The 17,496-nt window shown below is 54.5% G+C and overlaps 1 protein-coding gene and 3 non-coding genes across 4 annotated transcripts; all 4 read right to left on the reverse strand.

Moving 5' to 3' along the window:
* Positions 1 to 1,214: 1,214 nt before the first annotated feature.
* On the reverse strand, positions 1,215 to 10,580 carry NCL (nucleolin). The gene is given in 16 exon segments (XM_062193405.1): positions 1,215 to 1,483; positions 1,614 to 1,837; positions 2,172 to 2,298; positions 2,628 to 2,761; positions 2,914 to 3,017; positions 3,019 to 3,038; positions 4,232 to 4,389; positions 4,808 to 4,931; positions 5,757 to 5,881; positions 6,608 to 6,731; positions 6,734 to 6,748; positions 6,938 to 7,024; positions 7,117 to 7,329; positions 7,514 to 8,012; positions 9,460 to 9,576; positions 10,420 to 10,580. Coding segments are annotated over 16 exon segments (2,166 nt in total). The 5' UTR covers positions 10,438 to 10,580; the 3' UTR covers positions 1,215 to 1,406.
* On the reverse strand, positions 1,974 to 2,111 carry LOC133768603 (small nucleolar RNA SNORA75). Its single transcript, XR_009867031.1, has one exon. It is a non-coding gene; the product is annotated as a small nucleolar RNA SNORA75 (small nucleolar RNA).
* LOC133768634 (small nucleolar RNA SNORD20) lies at positions 2,484 to 2,562 on the reverse strand. The gene has a single exon (XR_009867037.1). It is a non-coding gene; the product is annotated as a small nucleolar RNA SNORD20 (small nucleolar RNA).
* On the reverse strand, positions 6,827 to 6,895 carry LOC133768620 (small nucleolar RNA SNORD82). The gene has a single exon (XR_009867033.1). It is a non-coding gene; the product is annotated as a small nucleolar RNA SNORD82 (small nucleolar RNA).
* Positions 10,581 to 17,496: the final 6,916 nt, after the last annotated feature.

Here is a 17,496-nt window from a genome sequence, read left to right on the forward strand (position 1 = left end):
AGCACAGCCCAGCAGCCCAGAGCCCCGCTTGCTCTTTGGAGGGCAGGTGCAAATGCCCAGGCAGCCAACACCTGCTGTTTTCTCAAAACCCAACAGCAACGAACTCCAAGCCCTTCAAATGCGAGCCTAGAGCCACATTGTAACTTCTTGTGAGGTTTAAGTCCTCCTGCCCCCACCCCCCCTTCCCCACGCCTGAGCTTGTGGAACTGACTCCTACTTAGGCCCACCTCAGAACCCAGCCCCCCACATGCCCCTGGGAGGCAGCCAGTGATAGAAGTCACGGGGACAGACGGACATCACTCAACAGAATCTGAGTGCTCAGCATCTAAATCCCACAGCAGCCGAATGGGAAGCACTACAGATCTTTCTCCTCTTCGGCTCGCCTGTTTTTTCCCTCGCAGCCACAGAACCTTCCCTGGAGGTGGTCACTGCCCACACCAGCCACCCTAGGGAGGGGTGACACGTGGTGGCTGGAAGCCCCAGGCGCTTCCTTTTCTCACCCCACAGCAAGACTCAACCTGGGCCAAACTGAGTCTTCAGGCTGCTTCCCGAGTCTGCAGCATCTCAGTATTGCGTCAGCTTGGTGCTTCAGCCCAATCACAGCCGACCTTTGACCTGGCTGTCTAGCTTCACTGGAGCAGCTTTTCAGTTGTGCCCACGCCTGTCCTTGAGCTCCGAGCTTCCTCAGCCCACAGAACTCCAGCATTCTGTGCGGCGCCAGGACCTGGTCTACTGGGCTGCTGCTCAGATTCTGACCCTCACCGTGTTCTCAAGTCCAAGTCCAAGGACCCTGCCCGAAGTGCTCTTGGGCTCCTCCTAGAGCACCTACAAGACATGACCTTGGGCCTGCTGCAAACAGAAGCTGCAGTGGCCCCCGACAACTGCGGGGGACAAACCGTGGAGGACTTCCTGCTGGGAAGCCTGGCACCGGGGCACCCAGCCTTTCCATCGGGTGGGGTGGGCGCTGAGTGGCAGAGCTGGCTCTGACACGATGTTCAGTGATGTCTTTAGGAAGGTACAAGCCTGGGACCAGAGTTTAGGACCTTTACTTTGTCCTAAAGTCACTGAAGCAAAATCATGATAAAACATTCTGTTTTCCTTTACAAGCCCCAACGGGAAAAAAACCCCAACTATTTGTAGGAAAAAAAAGTTTTGTACATGGGATGAAACAATATAAATTCAAAACTTACAGATAGGGTTAGCTCTATCACTCATCTCTTTAAAAAGTTTATATGAATATCCAGTCAAAACCGACAGGGTATCGCCCTTGCAATGTTATCTATACGCCTTCCAAGCAGACCACAGGACTGCACACTGTCTTGGAATGTCCTCAAAAGGCTCTGTCATCGAGCAGGTTAACAGAGTCCGTTCTTTCCAATGGAAGAGGGAGACAGGGACAGGAGAAATTATTCAAACTTCGTCTTCTTTCCTTGTGGCTTGTGGTCTCCGCCGCCGCCTCTGCCGCCTCGGAACCCTCCTCGCCCTGCGGGAAGGGAAGAGGCGATCAAGGAATGGCGCCACCCACTCAGCCCCCCCAGTGGTCCAGGAACTGGGCCTGGCACTCAGCCACGCGGTGTCCAGCAGAGGCCCGAGGCAGCCCCCCCCGGCCTTACCTCCGAAGCCTCCCCGGCCTCGGCCTCCAAATCCACCACGGCCTCCTCTGCCACCACCTCGGCCTCCAAAGCCGCCTCGGCCTCCGCCACGGCCCCCAAAGCCACCTTCACCCTTCGGCTTGGCCCAGTCCAAAGTGACTTTGTTGCCATCAATCTCCCCATCCTCCATGGCCTCCTTGGCGGCTTTGGCGTCCTCCTCACTGTTGAAGTCTACGAAGCCAAACCTGAAACACGGAATGAAACCACATAGTAAACCGTGCCCAGCGAGCCACTGCAAGCAGCTTTGCCTATCGGTGGAGAAAAGACCCAAGTGACAGCGCCGCTCCCCATGGAAACCGGCCAGGTGATGGTCTGCACGGCAGATGTCTCACAAAACAGCAAACATACCTCCGTGTAAAGACAGAAGGTAAGATAATGCTAGTTCTGTGAATTGTCTCTTCTTCTCTTGCGAATCCGTAAGCTGCCACCAATCGACAGAAAGGAGCTCAATGAGAAGACTCGGGGAAGCCCCGCTCCTCCGCCCAGGAGCGCAGCAGACGCACGCTCCCTGCGCCTTACCCTTTGGAGGATCCCGTCTCCCGGTCCGTCACTATCCTCGCCCGGACAGAGCCGTCGAACGATTCCTTTAACGTCTCCTCGGTGGTCTCCTCAGACAAACCCTTGACAAACAAGGTCTTGGTTGGCTCTGGGGGGAAAAAAGCTCGCCTGTGACATCAAATTCCCACGTGACATCTCCCACGCTAGAAGAGCCACCCAGTGAACTGCTAACTCCAGCCACCGGCTGCTCCCAGCAGCCATCTGCACAGCGTGGAGCTCTCCACCCTGCAGTGAAGACCCTGCCCACTGCCGAAGCCGCTGCTGAGCTGACAGCCAGATCAGAACTTGACTATCTAGAGGAATTCTCTCAAGATTTCATCACTCCTTCTCAGGCCGTCAGTCATCATCTCCAGCTGTCATTCACTCAGCCAACAGAGCGTCCACCCCAGCCACCACATCCCGCCCACGGGAACTTACGGCTTCTTGCATTGGGTGACCCTCTGGGTGCTTGCAACTCCAGCCGAATGGCTCTGCCCTCAATTTCCCTTTTATTACAGGAATTTAAAGCTTCCTTAGCATCTTCAAATGAGGCAAATTCTATAAACGCATACCTGGGAATCAACCGTCAACAGACTGTTACCAGGCTAAGACGTGACGCGGAGCCTTTCCCGCCAGCAGACGCTGAAAACGTGCAGCTCAACCCCGCGGCTTCTGCCAGGAGAGTGGCTGTTCCCGCTACACCTAGAGGCCAACACACACCTACCCTTTAGATTTGCCATTCTGGTTCTGTGGCACTTTGATAAAAGTCGCCTTTTCAAAGACTTCCTGGAGAGTTTCTTCTGTTGCACTGTAGGAGAGATTGCTCAAAAACCAGAGTTTTTGATTCACCTGCAAATAGAGATGCCACCCTTAAGACTCTGAAACAGTAGTTCCTAGGTGTAGTTTCTTGCTAAGATTTTTTACCTGAAAAAGTTGCCCTGCATGGCCGGTGCCGTGGCTTAACAGGCTAATCCTCCGCCTTGCGGCGCCGGCACACCGGGTTCTAGTCCCGGTTGCCCCTCTTCCAGGCCAGCTCTCTGCTATGGCCAGGGAGTGCAGTGGAGGATGGCCCAAGTGCTTGGGCCCTGCACCCGCATGGGAGACCAGGAGAAGCACCTGGCTCCTGGCTTCGGATCAGCGCGATGCGCCGGCCGCAGCGGCCATTGGAGGGTGAACCAACGGCAAAAAGGAAGACCTTTCTCTCTGTCTCTCTCTCACTGTCCACTCTGCCTGTCCAAAAAAAAAAAAACCTGCCCTGCTGAAGTTGAGGAAGCCCCACCTCCCTTCCTCAACACCCTGACTAGTCACCACGTGCCCATGCACTGTGCACTCTGCCCTTTCTCACACAAGGAAGCTGACTACTGGTCTCTTCCCGGAACAGCCTCAGGGACAGGAGTGTGGCTCAACGGCTAAGGCGCCACTCTGGATGCTGCATCCTACTGGAGCTTATGTGCACTGACTAACGGCAGCAGTTTTTGGCACAAGTACTTGGGCCCCTGCTGTCCACATGGGAGACCCGGATGGATTCCCTGGCTCCTGGCTGTTTTGAGCATTTGAGGGATGAACCAGACTAAAGAGCTCTCCCTGCCTTTCAAACAAGGTAAGCCATATCTGCCTATGCGCCTAAGGTTTATTTATCCAAAAGGCAGAAGAGAGCGAAACTGTTCTTCCAACTGCCAGCTCACTTCCCAAATGCCTGAAATAGCCAGGGCTGGAAAGGCCACAGCCAGGAGTCAGGAACTCCATCCAGCTCTCCCACATGGGTAGGAAGTACTTGTGCCATAAATGGCTTCCTTCTCGTGTGCATTAATAGAAAGCTGACACCACCTGAAGCAGTATTCCAGCGTGGGCTGCCGGTGCCGAGTGGCAGGGTAACCACTGTGCCACACTGCCACCCGATTTTCCCATGTTCTGATGGGAATTTCCCAGCACTCAAGACTGAAAAGTACCAGCACAATTAGCAGCATTAACCGACCTGATCTTTGTCTCAGTACTGCTAACTTACTCAAAGAATTCCCCGTAAGAAGCCTAGGAATTCTTACCACTCCAGGTGCTGTTCTTTCCCCCTCTATGGTCTTGGTTTTGACCTTTCTCTCCAGTGTAATACAGGGAAACAGACCGCCCGTCGATCTCTGTTCCCTGCTTCTCCTCAAAGGTTTTCTCTGCGTCGGCTTCTGTTTTAAATTCAATATAAGCAATCCTGCAAAAAGCGACGAAGTACTTACGGATTTAAAGCATTGACACGAATGTTTCAAACTTCACCACACGGATCTGGCACACCCCCACTTCTCCACTGCCAACATCTCTTACCTTGAGCTTCCTTCCCCTATTTCTACTCCAGTGTGACAACCCCACCCACTGTTAGTCACGTGTCCCTGTCTACACAAACTGCCATGACAGGACTAGGCAGTGTAGGCTCAGGGGCCCACTGTCACACAAGTAGTCTGTCACCGTGTGACACACCACAATGCGGCCCCACCAGGCACGTTTTATTCCTTTACATGAATTAGTGAATCCTTAAAGGTTCAGCTGCCTGCCATCATGCACCTAGGACAGCGGAGCGGCACTCCTGGTATCAAGTCAAGAACTGCATCGATGGTCACCATCCTCACACATACCCTTTACTCTTCCCATCCTTGCTGACCAGTCTGATCTCCACAGCATCTTCAAACACTTCTTTTAATTCATCCTGAGTGACTTTGTAAGGGAGATTTTTGGCCAGAAGTGTTCTTGCATCTCGATCTAGAAAAACACAAAACCAACTCTGTAACCTTAGCAAGTAACAGGGATAAATGCGCGCGCACACACAAAGCTCCAGTTCTATTCAAAATTTGAATCCAACGATGTCCAAGACTCTGTAGGGAGAACCAAGTGGTCTCCCCATATTGCATACTGTCAAATGGGTACCTAGAACAGAGAGATCAATCTATAGAAGGCGATCAGTACCTCTGAGCAACAGACAAAGCATATCAAAAGTACAGAGCTGAAAGATACAAGTGAAGGCAAGCTCTTGCACATTATCTCAGGTTGAGCACCGAGCATCTATAATCCAAAACATCCCCCACTTTGTGAGCACCCCAATACACACCTCAGTGGAAAATTCCAAACCTGATCATGTTAGGACTGCACTGGGCACTTAGTCTAGCAGTAAAGACACCTGAATCCCCTTTTGGAGTACCTGGGTATCCCCAGTTCCCTACCACCCCCCATACAAGACCTGGATTGTGGTTGTGGCTCCAGCCAGGCCTCAGCACTTGTGGACCTCTGAGGAATAACCCAGTAAATGGGAATTCTATTCTCTCCCTCCTCATTATAAGTTAAAATGCAGGTAGACTAAAAGTCAAATTGCCTTCAGGCTGTGTGTAAAATGTATTTGAAACGAACTGGGTTTAAGATAGGGTCTCATCCAAGCTATCGATTATATACATGGAAAATATCCCAAAATCTTAAAAGAAAAACCTGAAGCATGGAGACTCTTTGGTTCCAAGCATTTTGGATGAGAATGGCAACTTGCAACCCTTCTACCTTGGACACGCTGGTGTCGCCATCTGTGAAAGCCATACTTACCCTTCTTGCTGTCTTTTCCTTTTGGTTTCTCCAGTTTAATTTCATTGCCAAAGACTTTCAAACCAGTCAATTCCAAGGCTTTTTCTAGGTCCTCAGCAGATTCAAAATCCACATAGCCAAACTTCCTTTAAGATGAAAGAGGGAAATTTCTCAGAGGGAAAAAAAAGGCACAGAATACATTCTGAGCACCAACAGCACTACTGCGATTGAGTAAAATAAACAAGACAAAAACCACCTTGCCTCCACAAATGGCTATGAGAGACTGAAGTTCCAAGACATGATTTAAGTTCAGTTAACTCTGGATGGGCCAGTCACAATTCAGACTTGCTGACACACCCATTTAAGAATCAAGACAGTGGCAGCCTAACAAAAAACACTGATAACCACAGCTGACCGAAGCAGGGCTGCATGGCATCTTATAATACAGGCAAACACACCCGAGTGCCAGTTCACTCCCTGAGTTCCGGCTGGTCATCCGATCCAGCTCTCTGCTTATGAGCTGGGAGAACACTAGAAGATGTCCCAATTGCTTGGGTCCCTGCATCCATGTGGGAGACTTGGAAGAAGCTCCTAACCAGCCCAGTTCTAGCTGCTACAGCCATTTGGGGAATAATCCAGCATATGGAAGACCTTTCTGTCTGTAACTACCTCTCAAATAAATTAAATCTTTTAAAAAGGATTTCTAAGAACTCAACACCAAATTATCCAAATGAATTGGTTTGTCCAATAATGTTAGGGCTGATTAGGGAATTTCGGGGTTCTAGATTCTAAAAATCCAATGACTTCATTCAACATTGTCAAATTACTGAACACGTTCACACATCTATGTTTGAGGAAGGGAAAGCACCTACCTGGTTGTGCCAATTCTGACATCCACAACAGCAAGGTCGTTTTTAGCAAAAACATCACTGATACCAGTTTTTAATTCAGGAGCAGATTTACTAGAATTCAGGTTTCCAACAAACAGATGAAAGATGTGGTTGGTTCTGTGGCTGTACAAAAAAATGGACTTGTCAGTCTCTGTAAAATATGGTACAAAATTAGCTTCCAGTACAAAATGTCTGCACACAGCACATCAGTGTATCGTATGTACCATCAGGCTTCAGCATTAAGTCCCTTTGTCGTTCATCACTTGTGCTATGAGAAGTCACCCCACCCAACACCCCAGTGCTCCCAGGTACCTTCCACTTTCTGTTTCTTGGCTTCAGGAGCTGACTTCTGTTTGGTCATTTCCTTCTTCCGTTTTCCAGGTGCTTCTTTGACAGGCTCTGGACAAGGTTTCAACAAAGTGAAACTGGTGAGCAGCCACACGCAAGGCTGCTTCACAAGTTCAGAGAAACAGGCTCATTGTAGAGGTTACCTTCCTCCTCCTCCTCGTCCTCCTCTTCTTCATCCTCCTCGTCCTCATCTTCCTCCTCCTCCTCCTCGTCGTCGTCGTCATCTTCCTCATCCTCATCCTCTTCGTCCTCGTCCTCCTCCTCCTCAGCCACGCTCTTCGCCTTCACGGGGGCAGCTTTTGCAGGCGCTTTCTTCCCTTTGGCTGGTGTGGTCTCCATGGCTTCTTCTTCAGAGTCTGAAAGAAGCCGTCTAGTCAGAGTCTGGAAGGATCTCCCACACCAGCTCTGGAGGAAAGAAAGCCCTACGACCACACTCAAGGCCACGATGCAGAGCCCAGAGGACCCCAGGAAGGACTCTAATCCAACCTCAGGTGGCTACGTGGACCCTCCCAGAGCCAGGAGCCACCATGACTTGCTTACCGTCCTCCTCGTCCTCCTCGTCTTCGTCCTCGTCCTCCTCGTCATCTTCGTCCTCATCGTCGTCATCCTCGTCCTCTGAGGCGGGGGCAGCCGCTGCTGCCTTCATCACCGCCGGCTCAAACTCCTCCTCCTCGTCCTCCTCATCGTCCTCGTCGTCATCGTCCTCCTCGCTGTCCTCCTCGTCTTCGTCATCGTCGCTGTCCTCCTTCTTGGCGTTCTTACCATTCTTGGCCCCCTTGGCGGGGAGGACCGCTCCCTTCTTCCCCGAGGCTGCTGCCACTGCTTTGCCCAGTGCGGCCCCCTTCTTGCCCAATGCCACCACTGCTTTGGCTGGGGTCACGGCCTTCTTCGCTGGCGTGGCGGCGGCTCCCTTTTTACCTGGCGTGACGACTGCTTTCTTGGCAGGAGTGGCAACCGCAGGCTTTTTTGTTGGGGAAGCCACCGCCTTCTTGGCTGGAGCTGCAGCAGCTTTCTTCCCCTTCTTCTGTGGGATGACTATCTAAACAACAGACAAACAGTTCTACTACATCCGAAAGCAGCCCTGGTCCCAGTGTTGGATTCTGGCACTGCCTCTGGGTCAAGACTGCATACATTCCATGCTAACACGTTAATTTCAACAGATAAGTAAAGTGCTCTGGCATAGCAGATAAACCTGCTGCTTGCAGTGCTGGCAGCCCATATGGGAGCCAATTCAAGTCCTGGCTGCTCTACTTCCGATCCAGCTCTCTGCTATGGCCTGGAAAGCAGAAGATGGCCCAGGTGCTTGGGCCCCTGCACCCACGTGGGAGACCCAGAAGAAGATCCTGGCTTCGGATAGGCCCAGCTCTGGACACTGCAACCATTTAGGGAGTGAACCAGTGGATGGGAAAACTCTGCCTCTTTATAACTCTGCTTTTCAAATAAGTAAATCTGAAGAAAATTATTATTAAAAATCATCTGGGGGCCGGCGCCATGGCTTAACAGGCTAATCCTCCGCCTTGCGGCGCCGGCACACCGGGTTCTAGGCCCGGTTGGGGCGCTGGATTCTGTCCCTGTTGCCCCTCTTCCAGGCCAGCTCTCTGCTGTGGCCTGGGAAGGCAGTGGAGGATGGCAAGTCCTTGGGCCCTGCACCTGCACTGGAGACACAGGAGAAGCACCTGGCTTCTGGCTTCGGATCGGCAAGATGCGCCAGCCACAGCGGCCATTGGAGAGTGAACCAATGGCAAAAAGGAAGACCTTTCTCTCTCTCTCTCACTGTCCACTCTGCCTGTCCAAAAAAAAAAAAAAATCATCTGGGGATCATAGTGGGTAGTGGTACAGGATTCTTGTCCTGAGACAGGACCTGAGATAAAAATCAGCCTTAAACTGGCTGAGCAATCCTTACAAATTACAGCACATCAAATAAACGCTGTATCTGTAAGAATCATCATTTACCTACACTTTAACTCCTATTCAAAGCTACTTTTCACTAACTACTAGTTTACCAGGATAGTTCATTGCTGAATTCTAAAAAACCCGACTTTACATGCAAACAACGAAGGTGGATGTGAGCATGCACCTTCAACCCACACAACTGCTACAAACCTTACACACAGGGGAACAGAATCCACTTGGTCTTTTATAGGGGTTTTTATAAGGACTCTGGGAAGGATATCCTTAGGCCCAAATACAAATCGGCTCTGTCACTGATCCCGTCCCTTTTACCATGGAGGGCTAAGGCCAGTATGCTGAACGGGAGACGTGTATCAACGTCACACCAGCGTGCAGAGGGCACAGATCCCAGATGCTTGGGGTCTTAAGCTGACACTCAGATACTTACCCAGTCTCCTGCCATCTTCTGAAGCACCCCCCACTACCCCGGGTCATGTGAATAAAACACTACTTTTTCTATCCTTTTCAGACACCCAACACCATTCTGTCCACTGTGAAATTGCAACCCAGTTTCTCATCGATTGCGACCCAGTTACCTCTTCTCCGCTGCTGTCATCCTCGTCATCTTCCGACATCTCCTCGTCTTCGCTATCCTCCTCTACCTCCTTGGGAGGAGGAGCCATCTTCTTGGGCTCACCTTGGTTTTTACCAGCCTATAACACACAATGAAGACATGAACACCCCTCACTGACTGCACAGCCCGTTCCGATGTTGCCACCATTCTTCGCAATAAAATGCAAGCCACCACCCTCCTCCACGCACTTTCAGCGTTAAACATAACCGACACAGAAACTCTGACCAACAGTCCGGCCCAGCAGAGCTTTCCTGTCAATCTTGACAAAACCCAAAAAAAGGCCACGGTGATGAAACCATCTCTCTGCCTTTTCTACCCACACCTACTTTCTCCACCCCGGGTTCAACCCTGGCACCAGGCACCCTCACCAGCAGCCGGCGGCCACTTTTCCAGGGAGGACCCCCGGCCTCGGCGGAACTCCAGGCAGCAGCAGCGTCGCGAAAGCAGAAAAATTCAAAAAGGCGCCTCGGACCCCAGCCGCCCTGCCCCTCTCACTGGCCGCGGCCACGTGGGGGTGCCCGGCGGCCACCACGTGCACGCACCCCGGCGCCTCCTTCCGGAGCCGGCGCACGTGGCGGCGGCCGGGGGCCAGGGCCGCGGCCACCCCGGCCACCCCGCGGCGGGGCCCACGTGGCGGGCGGCGAGCGGGCGCACGTGCGGCCGGAGGCGGGGCCCTGCCCGCGCGCGGCGCACGCGTTGGCCCTCCCGCCGCCCCGCGCCCAAGCCCTCCGCACCTGCCGGAGCGCGCTTCACCTCGCCGCCAAGCAGCCAAGACACGCGAGAACTCCCCGCCAGTCGCGCGAGACTTCCCACAGCATGGCGCCCTCGAACGCGCCCGGGACGGCGCGCAGGCCCTCCTCCCGCGGCGCCGCGCGCGCTCCTGAGCAGCAGGCCTCGACGCTCGCGCGCCCACAGCGCTTACCTTGGCGAGCTTCACCATGATGGCGGCTTATGACGGCGGCGGCTGTGGCGCAGACGAGCCTAGAGGAACCCGAGCGGCGTCGATGGCGGCCGCGGGTGACTGAAGATGCCGGAGCACGTACGCCGGGCTACCAGCGAGAGCTAGAGACTGAGGCGAAAGACTGAGCCTGCCCAGTAATCGCCTCTGGAAAGGCGACGACGGCGCCCTCGTGACTCCGCCTCTGCCAATCAGAGCTCGCGTCCGTCGCGCGAGCCAATCGCAAGCCGCTAACTGTGCGCGGCGTGGGGCGGGGATTGGGCCGGAGTGGGCGGGCCCAGGCGGCCAAGGAGGGGAAGGGGGTCTGGCGGCCGCGTCCTGGAGGCGGGACTTGCTTTGTGCAAGGCCGGCGCTGATTGGCCCGTGGGTGCGCGGGTCGCAGAACGTTCCTCCGCGGCCGGTCGTCCCGGCGCATGCGTCGTAAGCGCGCTCTTTTGGCGCGGGGCGTGCGAGTGGGGCCGCGCGCTGAGCGAACGCAGGCCGGTGGTCTTGGGTTCTAGAAAGTGGCCGCGTCCCGTGGACTTGTCCGCGGGAGGGCGGTGGCCCGCGCTCCTCGCTGAGCCTGCTTGCGGCTCTGGAGAGAGGGGTCGGCGGGTCAGCCCGAGAGCGCCGGAAGTTGGGGTCCGGCCAAGTTCAGAGTGGCCTCTGGGGGGCCGCGGGCCGGCCAGGGGCCCCCTCCGGCCCACGTGCCTGCCGGGGCTGCGGATAGATTTGTGAGCCGTGCACAGACGCGCGGTTAGCCCCCATAGCCACGCGGTAGGTGTGTGTCCCCGGGGGCAAGGAGCTTGCAGGTAGCGCTCGCGAGGGGCGCGGTCGTGGGGTGGGCAGCGGGCCGGGCCGCGTCCGCTGCCGCTGGAGCCAGGGCTCCCGTTACAGGTGGCCGCTGGGCGGGCAGCGGCTCCACGTGGCCCAGCAGTGGACCGGCACCCCGGGCGGGGCTCGGCAGGTGCGCTTGGCCCTGTGTGCTCAGATGGGCGCCGAGCTTAGCAAACCGGAGCAGAGGGACACAGATGCCCAAAACGGCCAGGGCTGGGCCGGATCGCAGCCAGGGGCTCCGTGCAGGCCTCCCCAGGAGCTGAGGGCCAGGGGCTGCAGCCCTCACTCCAGTCTCCCATGTGGTCGGAAGTGGAGGCGGTGCCACATCGCAGGCGCTCTGTCCGATCCCAGCGGCAGCTCAACCTGCTGCGCCCCCGCTGCCCACCTAGGATTTTGCATTAAAGGCCTAGGAGGATTCTAAGGGGCAGCCGAGTTACTTTAGTTCTTACTAGCACACCTGACACGATAGGGAACCCACAGCTACTCACTAGGGCGCTCAGGCCAGTTGTGAGGTCTGCCCCCTTTTTATCTGATGCTCTGAGGAGGGTCGTGTCTTGAAGAGTAGGGGATGGGGGGCCGGGGGATCCTTTCCGGGTGACGAGGATGGGGTAGAGAGGGAATGGCATGAGCCAGGACATGGTGGGATAGGACCCTGTGGGTGTCCAAGCAGGGCGGGCACGACCAGGGGACCGGGTGGATTTTAAGAAGCAGGTGTGTAGCCAGCTGGGTGAGTTTCCTGTGTCCGACATCAGAGGAGCCGAGCTAGTCCCAGCCTCTGGCTCTGGACGCGAGCTTTGCGCCAGTGCAGACCCTGGGTTCCTGCCACACGGGGAAGACCTGCATTGAGTGCCCAGCTTTGACCCAGCCCAGTGCCAACTGTTACGTGCTCTTGGAGAGTTCCCCCGTGATGGGAGCTCATCGCTCTGCCTGTCTGCCTCTCAAATAAATAAAAATGTATTGGCCCGGCTGGCTCCTTGTCATTGAGACTTCAGTGTATGCCACCTCCTTAGGGCCCTTCAGGAGCCTCCAGTGAAAAGTGCCCCCCCTAGTTGAGTCTTGGGCGGGGACTTGTCGCTGCCTGGTATTTTTCCTGGCTGCTCATGGCTCTGTCGCTGCCCAGGCGTGGGAACACAGATTTGGTGCTGTGCTGTATTCAGCAGAGAGCCAATGTCACTTCGTGTTCAAGTGTCAGGCAGCGAAACAGCACCTGACATGAGGAGACTTGAAAAGGTGCTGGGGGCGGGCATCGTGTGCAGCACGTTAAGCCAGTGTTCGCAACGCCTGCATCCCATGGCAGCGTGCCTACTCAGGTCTTGGCTACTCCATTTCCGATCCAGTTCCCTGGGAAGGCAACGGGAAATGACCCGACATGGGAAACCCCAAGGGAGTGCTGAGCTCCCAGCTTCAGCCTGGCCCGCCCTGGCCGTTGCAGCCATTTCAGGAGCGAACCAGCAGCTCTCTCTGTTGCCCTGCCTGTCAAATCCTTAAAAGTGTGGAAAATGGTAACGCTTGTTAAGTGCAGGCAGTGTCCCAGCTCTTTATTCATTCATTTATTATTCAAAATCACCTTACAATATCCCTTTGTTTTTAAAAGATTTATTTATTTATTTGAAAGGCAGAGAGGTTTTCCATCTGCTGATTCATTCCTCAAATGGCCACATTGGCTGGAGCTGGGCTGATCCGAAGCCAGGAGCCTGGAGTTGCTTCTGGGACTCCCATGTGGGTGTAGGGGCCCAAGCATTCGGGCCATCTGCTGCTGCTTTCCCACACACATTAGCAGGGAGCTGGATCAAAAGTGGAGCAGCCGGGACTCTTAACTAGTACCCATGTGAGAAACCAGTACTGCAGGTGGCGGCTTTACCCACTGTACCACAGCACCAGCCCCACCTTACAGTATTCTTAACAGTTTATAGAAACGGGCAGAGGAGGGGTGAATCAGGATCTCGGAGCTGGGAAGTGGAGGAGGTGGGGTTCAGGTTGAGGCCTGGTTCTGTTAGCCGGGCTTATTCAACTGTCAAATGAGGGTTACAACAGTGTCTGCCTTTTGGGTTTGTATTAAGTGAGGTACAATTTTTTTGGACTGCACATATTAAGCCTAAGAGGAAGGGTTAATATTCTTTAAAAAAAAAAAAGGGGGGGGGGCTGGTGCTATGGAGTAGTGAGTAAAGCCGCCTACAGTGCTGGCATCCCACGTGGGCACCAGTTTGAGTCCCAGCTGCTCCACTGCTGATCCAGCTCTCTGCTATGGCCTGGGGAAGCAGTAGAGGATGGCTCAAGTCCTTGGGCCTCTGCACTCACATGGAAGACCCGGAAGAAGCTCCTGGCTCCCAGCTCCTGGCTCCTGGCATTGGATTGGCTCAGCTTCAGCTGTTGGCGGCCATTTAGGGAGTGAACCAGCAGATGGAAGACCTCTCTCTCTGCCTCTGCCTCTCTGTAACTCTGCCTTTCAAATAAATAAATATTTTAAAAATACTTATTTTCATCTACATGAAAGCAGAGCACTCTGTTGCCTGGTTCACTCTCCAAATGCCCGCAACCGCTAGGGCTGGGCCGGGCCACAGGCAGGAGCCTGGAACAGCATCTGAGTCTCCCACAGGGGTGGCAGGGGCTGAAGTGCTTGAGCTGCGATCTAGCTTCCAGGTGCATATTAGCAGGAGGCTGGATTGGGAGCAGAGGAGCCAGGACTTGGACCTGTACTCCGATACACAATGCAGGCATCCCAGAGCAGTGGCTTAACCCACTCCACTGCACCCCTAAATACCCCAAAACTACATGCTTTTTAGGATTTATTTATTTGAAAAACCAACAGAGAGAGATACGTTTACCTACCTGTTAACTTCCCAACCGCTAGGGCTGGGCCAGGTGGCAGCCGGGAACTCCATTCCAGCCTCCCAGGTGGGTGGCAGAAGCCCACGTACTTGGGGCTGTCATCTGTCCGCCCGCTCCCCTCCGCACATTAGCAGGGAGCCTGATCAGAAGCAGAAGAGCCGGGACTCAAACCAGGCCCTCAGGCGCTTCACCCACTGCACCGCGACACTGGCCCCCACTAAGGATCTTACCAGCCGGTGGGGAAGGAATGAGAAGAGGGAGAGTTAGAAGGGCAGGAAAGAAAGGAAGGGCCGCCTCCTGACTGATTTGAGCATAAAGGCCGCAGTGGGCATCGTGTAACCAGCTGTGTAGTGGACAGGATGGAGGCTCTGGGGGCAGGGCTGGCATGGCCGCTCCGTCTCTGCCTTCCGCTTACCCAGATTGGGCATCGTAGGTGCTCAGTGAGGAGGTCCAGCCTGCTGGTCTCAGTGAAGAGATAAGCCATCTTCTAAGAAAGAAGGGAAGGCAGGATAGTCTAATGAGCAGTCTACAATGTGAAAGGATTGAACGTAAAGGTGATTAGGAAGCAGATAAACAAGTTACCTACAGCAAGAAGGAGGGAGAACCCATTACTACTTTGAACAAGGTAATGCCCTGGGGGGTGAGGAGGCTCCCTAGCAAGGTCCAGAGGCCTTGGTTGGGTGGGAATTGTGAAATCAGCCCTGTCTGGTCTGTAGTGGGTGCGCTCACACCGGCCCTGGTCTGCTGAATGAAGGCCGCGACTCCTGTGGGGTTTTCCACGGTACGCTTAAGTGTCAAGTAAGGCAGAGGGATCAGGGCCACGTTCTACACCTAAGATCCTGCCAGGGAAACCTTGGTGGGCTTCCCAAAGGGCCACCTCAAGCCGGAGAATCCAGTGTTTCCCCCCACCCTCAACCCGGAACCAGACAGCCACAGGCTGGGCGTAAGGGGCTCTGTGAGCTTCCAGATGCTTTGGTTTTTTTATGTTTTGAAGGCATGAATTTTTTATTTATTGAATGACAAAGTGCACACAGCACAGTGATGTGCAGTAAACAAAGTCTGCCTCCCACTGCTGGCCACTCACTGCCGGGCCGGTACCGGAACAATCTTGTGTATCTCCCAGCTTCAGGAAGCACAGGGGCCGGAGCTGGCACAGTAGTTTAGGCCACTGCTTGCAACTCGGGCGTCCCGTATCAGAAGTTCAAGTCCCGGTCCTCTGCTTCCATCTAGCTTCTTGCTAACGTGCCTGGGAGGCGGCGGATATTGGCCCAAGTGCCTGGGCTCTGCCACCCATGTAGGAGACCTGGATGGAGCTCCTGGCTCTTGGCCCAGCCCTGGCAGTGGACAGGCGTTTGGAGAGTGAAGCAACAGTTGCGCGATTCTTTCCTTTGAACGCTCTGCCTTTCAGGTAAATCAATCTTTAAAAAAGAAAGTGCACGTAACATACATGCCACAAAAGCAGGTATACAGTCAGAACTCAGCCTTCCTTATCAACTGCGTTGATCTTGAAACCCGGCCCGCGTGAGTACCTGTCGAGCTGCCTTGTTCTTTTTCAACAGACACAGTGTCCCTCATACGGAATGAAGGTGGTTTACTTAGCCAGTCGCCACGCTGGGCATTTAGGGTCATGGCCTGTGTCTGGCTGTCGCCATGTGCTATTTTCCTGTATTTTACACGTACGCGAGTCCTGTACGGGGGGTGCTGAAGTAGAGAACAGCTGGGGCGGCAGGAGGCCGGCCTTCATGTAGGGAGAGATGTTCTCCAAGTGCTGCTTCTGTGTGGGGTTGTTTTTGTTTAAGATTTATTTATTTTAGGGGCCAACGCTGAGGCGCCGACATCCCATATGGGTGCCGGTTCTAGTCCCAGATGCTCCTCTTCCAATCCAGCTCTCTGCTGTGGCCTGGGAAAGCAGTGGAGGATGGCCCAAGTGCTTGGGCCCCTGCGCCCACATGGGAGACCCAGAAGAAGCTCCTGGCTCCTGGCTTCAGATCAGCTCAGCTCCAGCCATTGTGGCCATTTGGGGAGTGAACCAGTGGATGGAAGGCCTCTCTCTCTCTGTCTCTCCCTCTCACTGTCTGTAATTCTGCCTCTCAAATAAAATGAATAGAATCTTTTTTAAAAAAACTATATTTATTTTATTTGAAAGAGTTACAGAGAGAGAGGGAAGAAGAAACAGATTTTTCTTCCACTGGTTCACTCTTCAGACGGCTGCATTGGCTGGAGCTGGGCCAGACTGAATCCAGGAGCCAGGAGCTTCTTCCAGGTCTCCCACATGAGTGCAGGCGCCCAAGCACCTGGGCCATCCTCCACTGCTTTCCAAGGTGCGCCAGCAGGGAGCTGGATCAGAAGTAGAGCAGCTGGGACCTCAAACTGGCACCAAAATGGGATGCTGGTGGTGGCTTAATCCACCATGCCACAACACCAGACCCTTGGTTGGGGTTTTTGGTGGCAGTCCCACCTGCCCCGGCTGGGTGGGGCTTCCGCTGGCCCCAGAGCACCAGGCTGGGAGGCAGCACTGTAGCACTATATGTTTTGGTAGAGGAGAAGTTGGGGGCTCTGGGCATAGCTTGCTTGCTTGCTTGCTTGCTTTACTTGAGAGGCAGAGTTACAGATGGGGTTGGAGGGGGAGATCCTCCATCCACTGGTTCACCACCAAATGGCCACAACAGATGGAACTGGGCTGATCCAAAGCCAGGAGCCTCTTCTGGGTCTCCCATGCAGGTATAGGGGCCCAAGCACTTGGGCCATCCTCCACTGCCCTCCCAGGCCACAGCAGAGAGCCAAATTGGATGAGGAGCAGCCAGGACCAGAACTGGCACCCATATGGGATAGTAGTGCCACAGGTGGAGGCCTGCCCACTACGCCACAGCACCAGCCCCTGGGCATAGCTCTTAACTTGTGGAGAGTTGGTCAGTCTCTGCCACCAGCCTGAGGGACAGGAGTGCAGCCTTGAACAGCTCCTGGCACTTTTGGAGCCTGAGACCCAGTGGTCACAGTGGCCTCACTGCCATGCACGGGTCTGGAGGGGCTTCCAAGATAACAATCCTGAAGCTGCTGCTGTGGCACAGGTGGGCTGAGCTGCCGCCTGCAATGCTGGCATCCCCTAAGGGCACCAGTTCAAGTCTTGGCCGTTCTGCTTCCAATCCAGCTCCGTGCTGATGTGCCTAGGAAAGCAGTGGAAGATGGCCCAAGTGCCTGAGCCCCTGCACCCATGTGGGAGATCCAGAAGAAGCTGCTGGCTCCTGGCTTCAGCCTGGCCCAACCCTGGCCACTCTGACCATTTGAGGAGTGAACCAGTGGATGGAAGACCTCTCTCTCTGCCTCTCCCTCTCTCTCTAACTCTGCCTTTCAAGTAAATAAATAAATCTTACAAAGAGAGAGAGAGCTAGAGAGGTC

This window comes from Lepus europaeus, chromosome 1 (genome assembly GCF_033115175.1).
Source record: "Lepus europaeus isolate LE1 chromosome 1, mLepTim1.pri, whole genome shotgun sequence".
Classification (NCBI taxonomy): domain Eukaryota; kingdom Metazoa; phylum Chordata; class Mammalia; order Lagomorpha; family Leporidae; genus Lepus; species Lepus europaeus.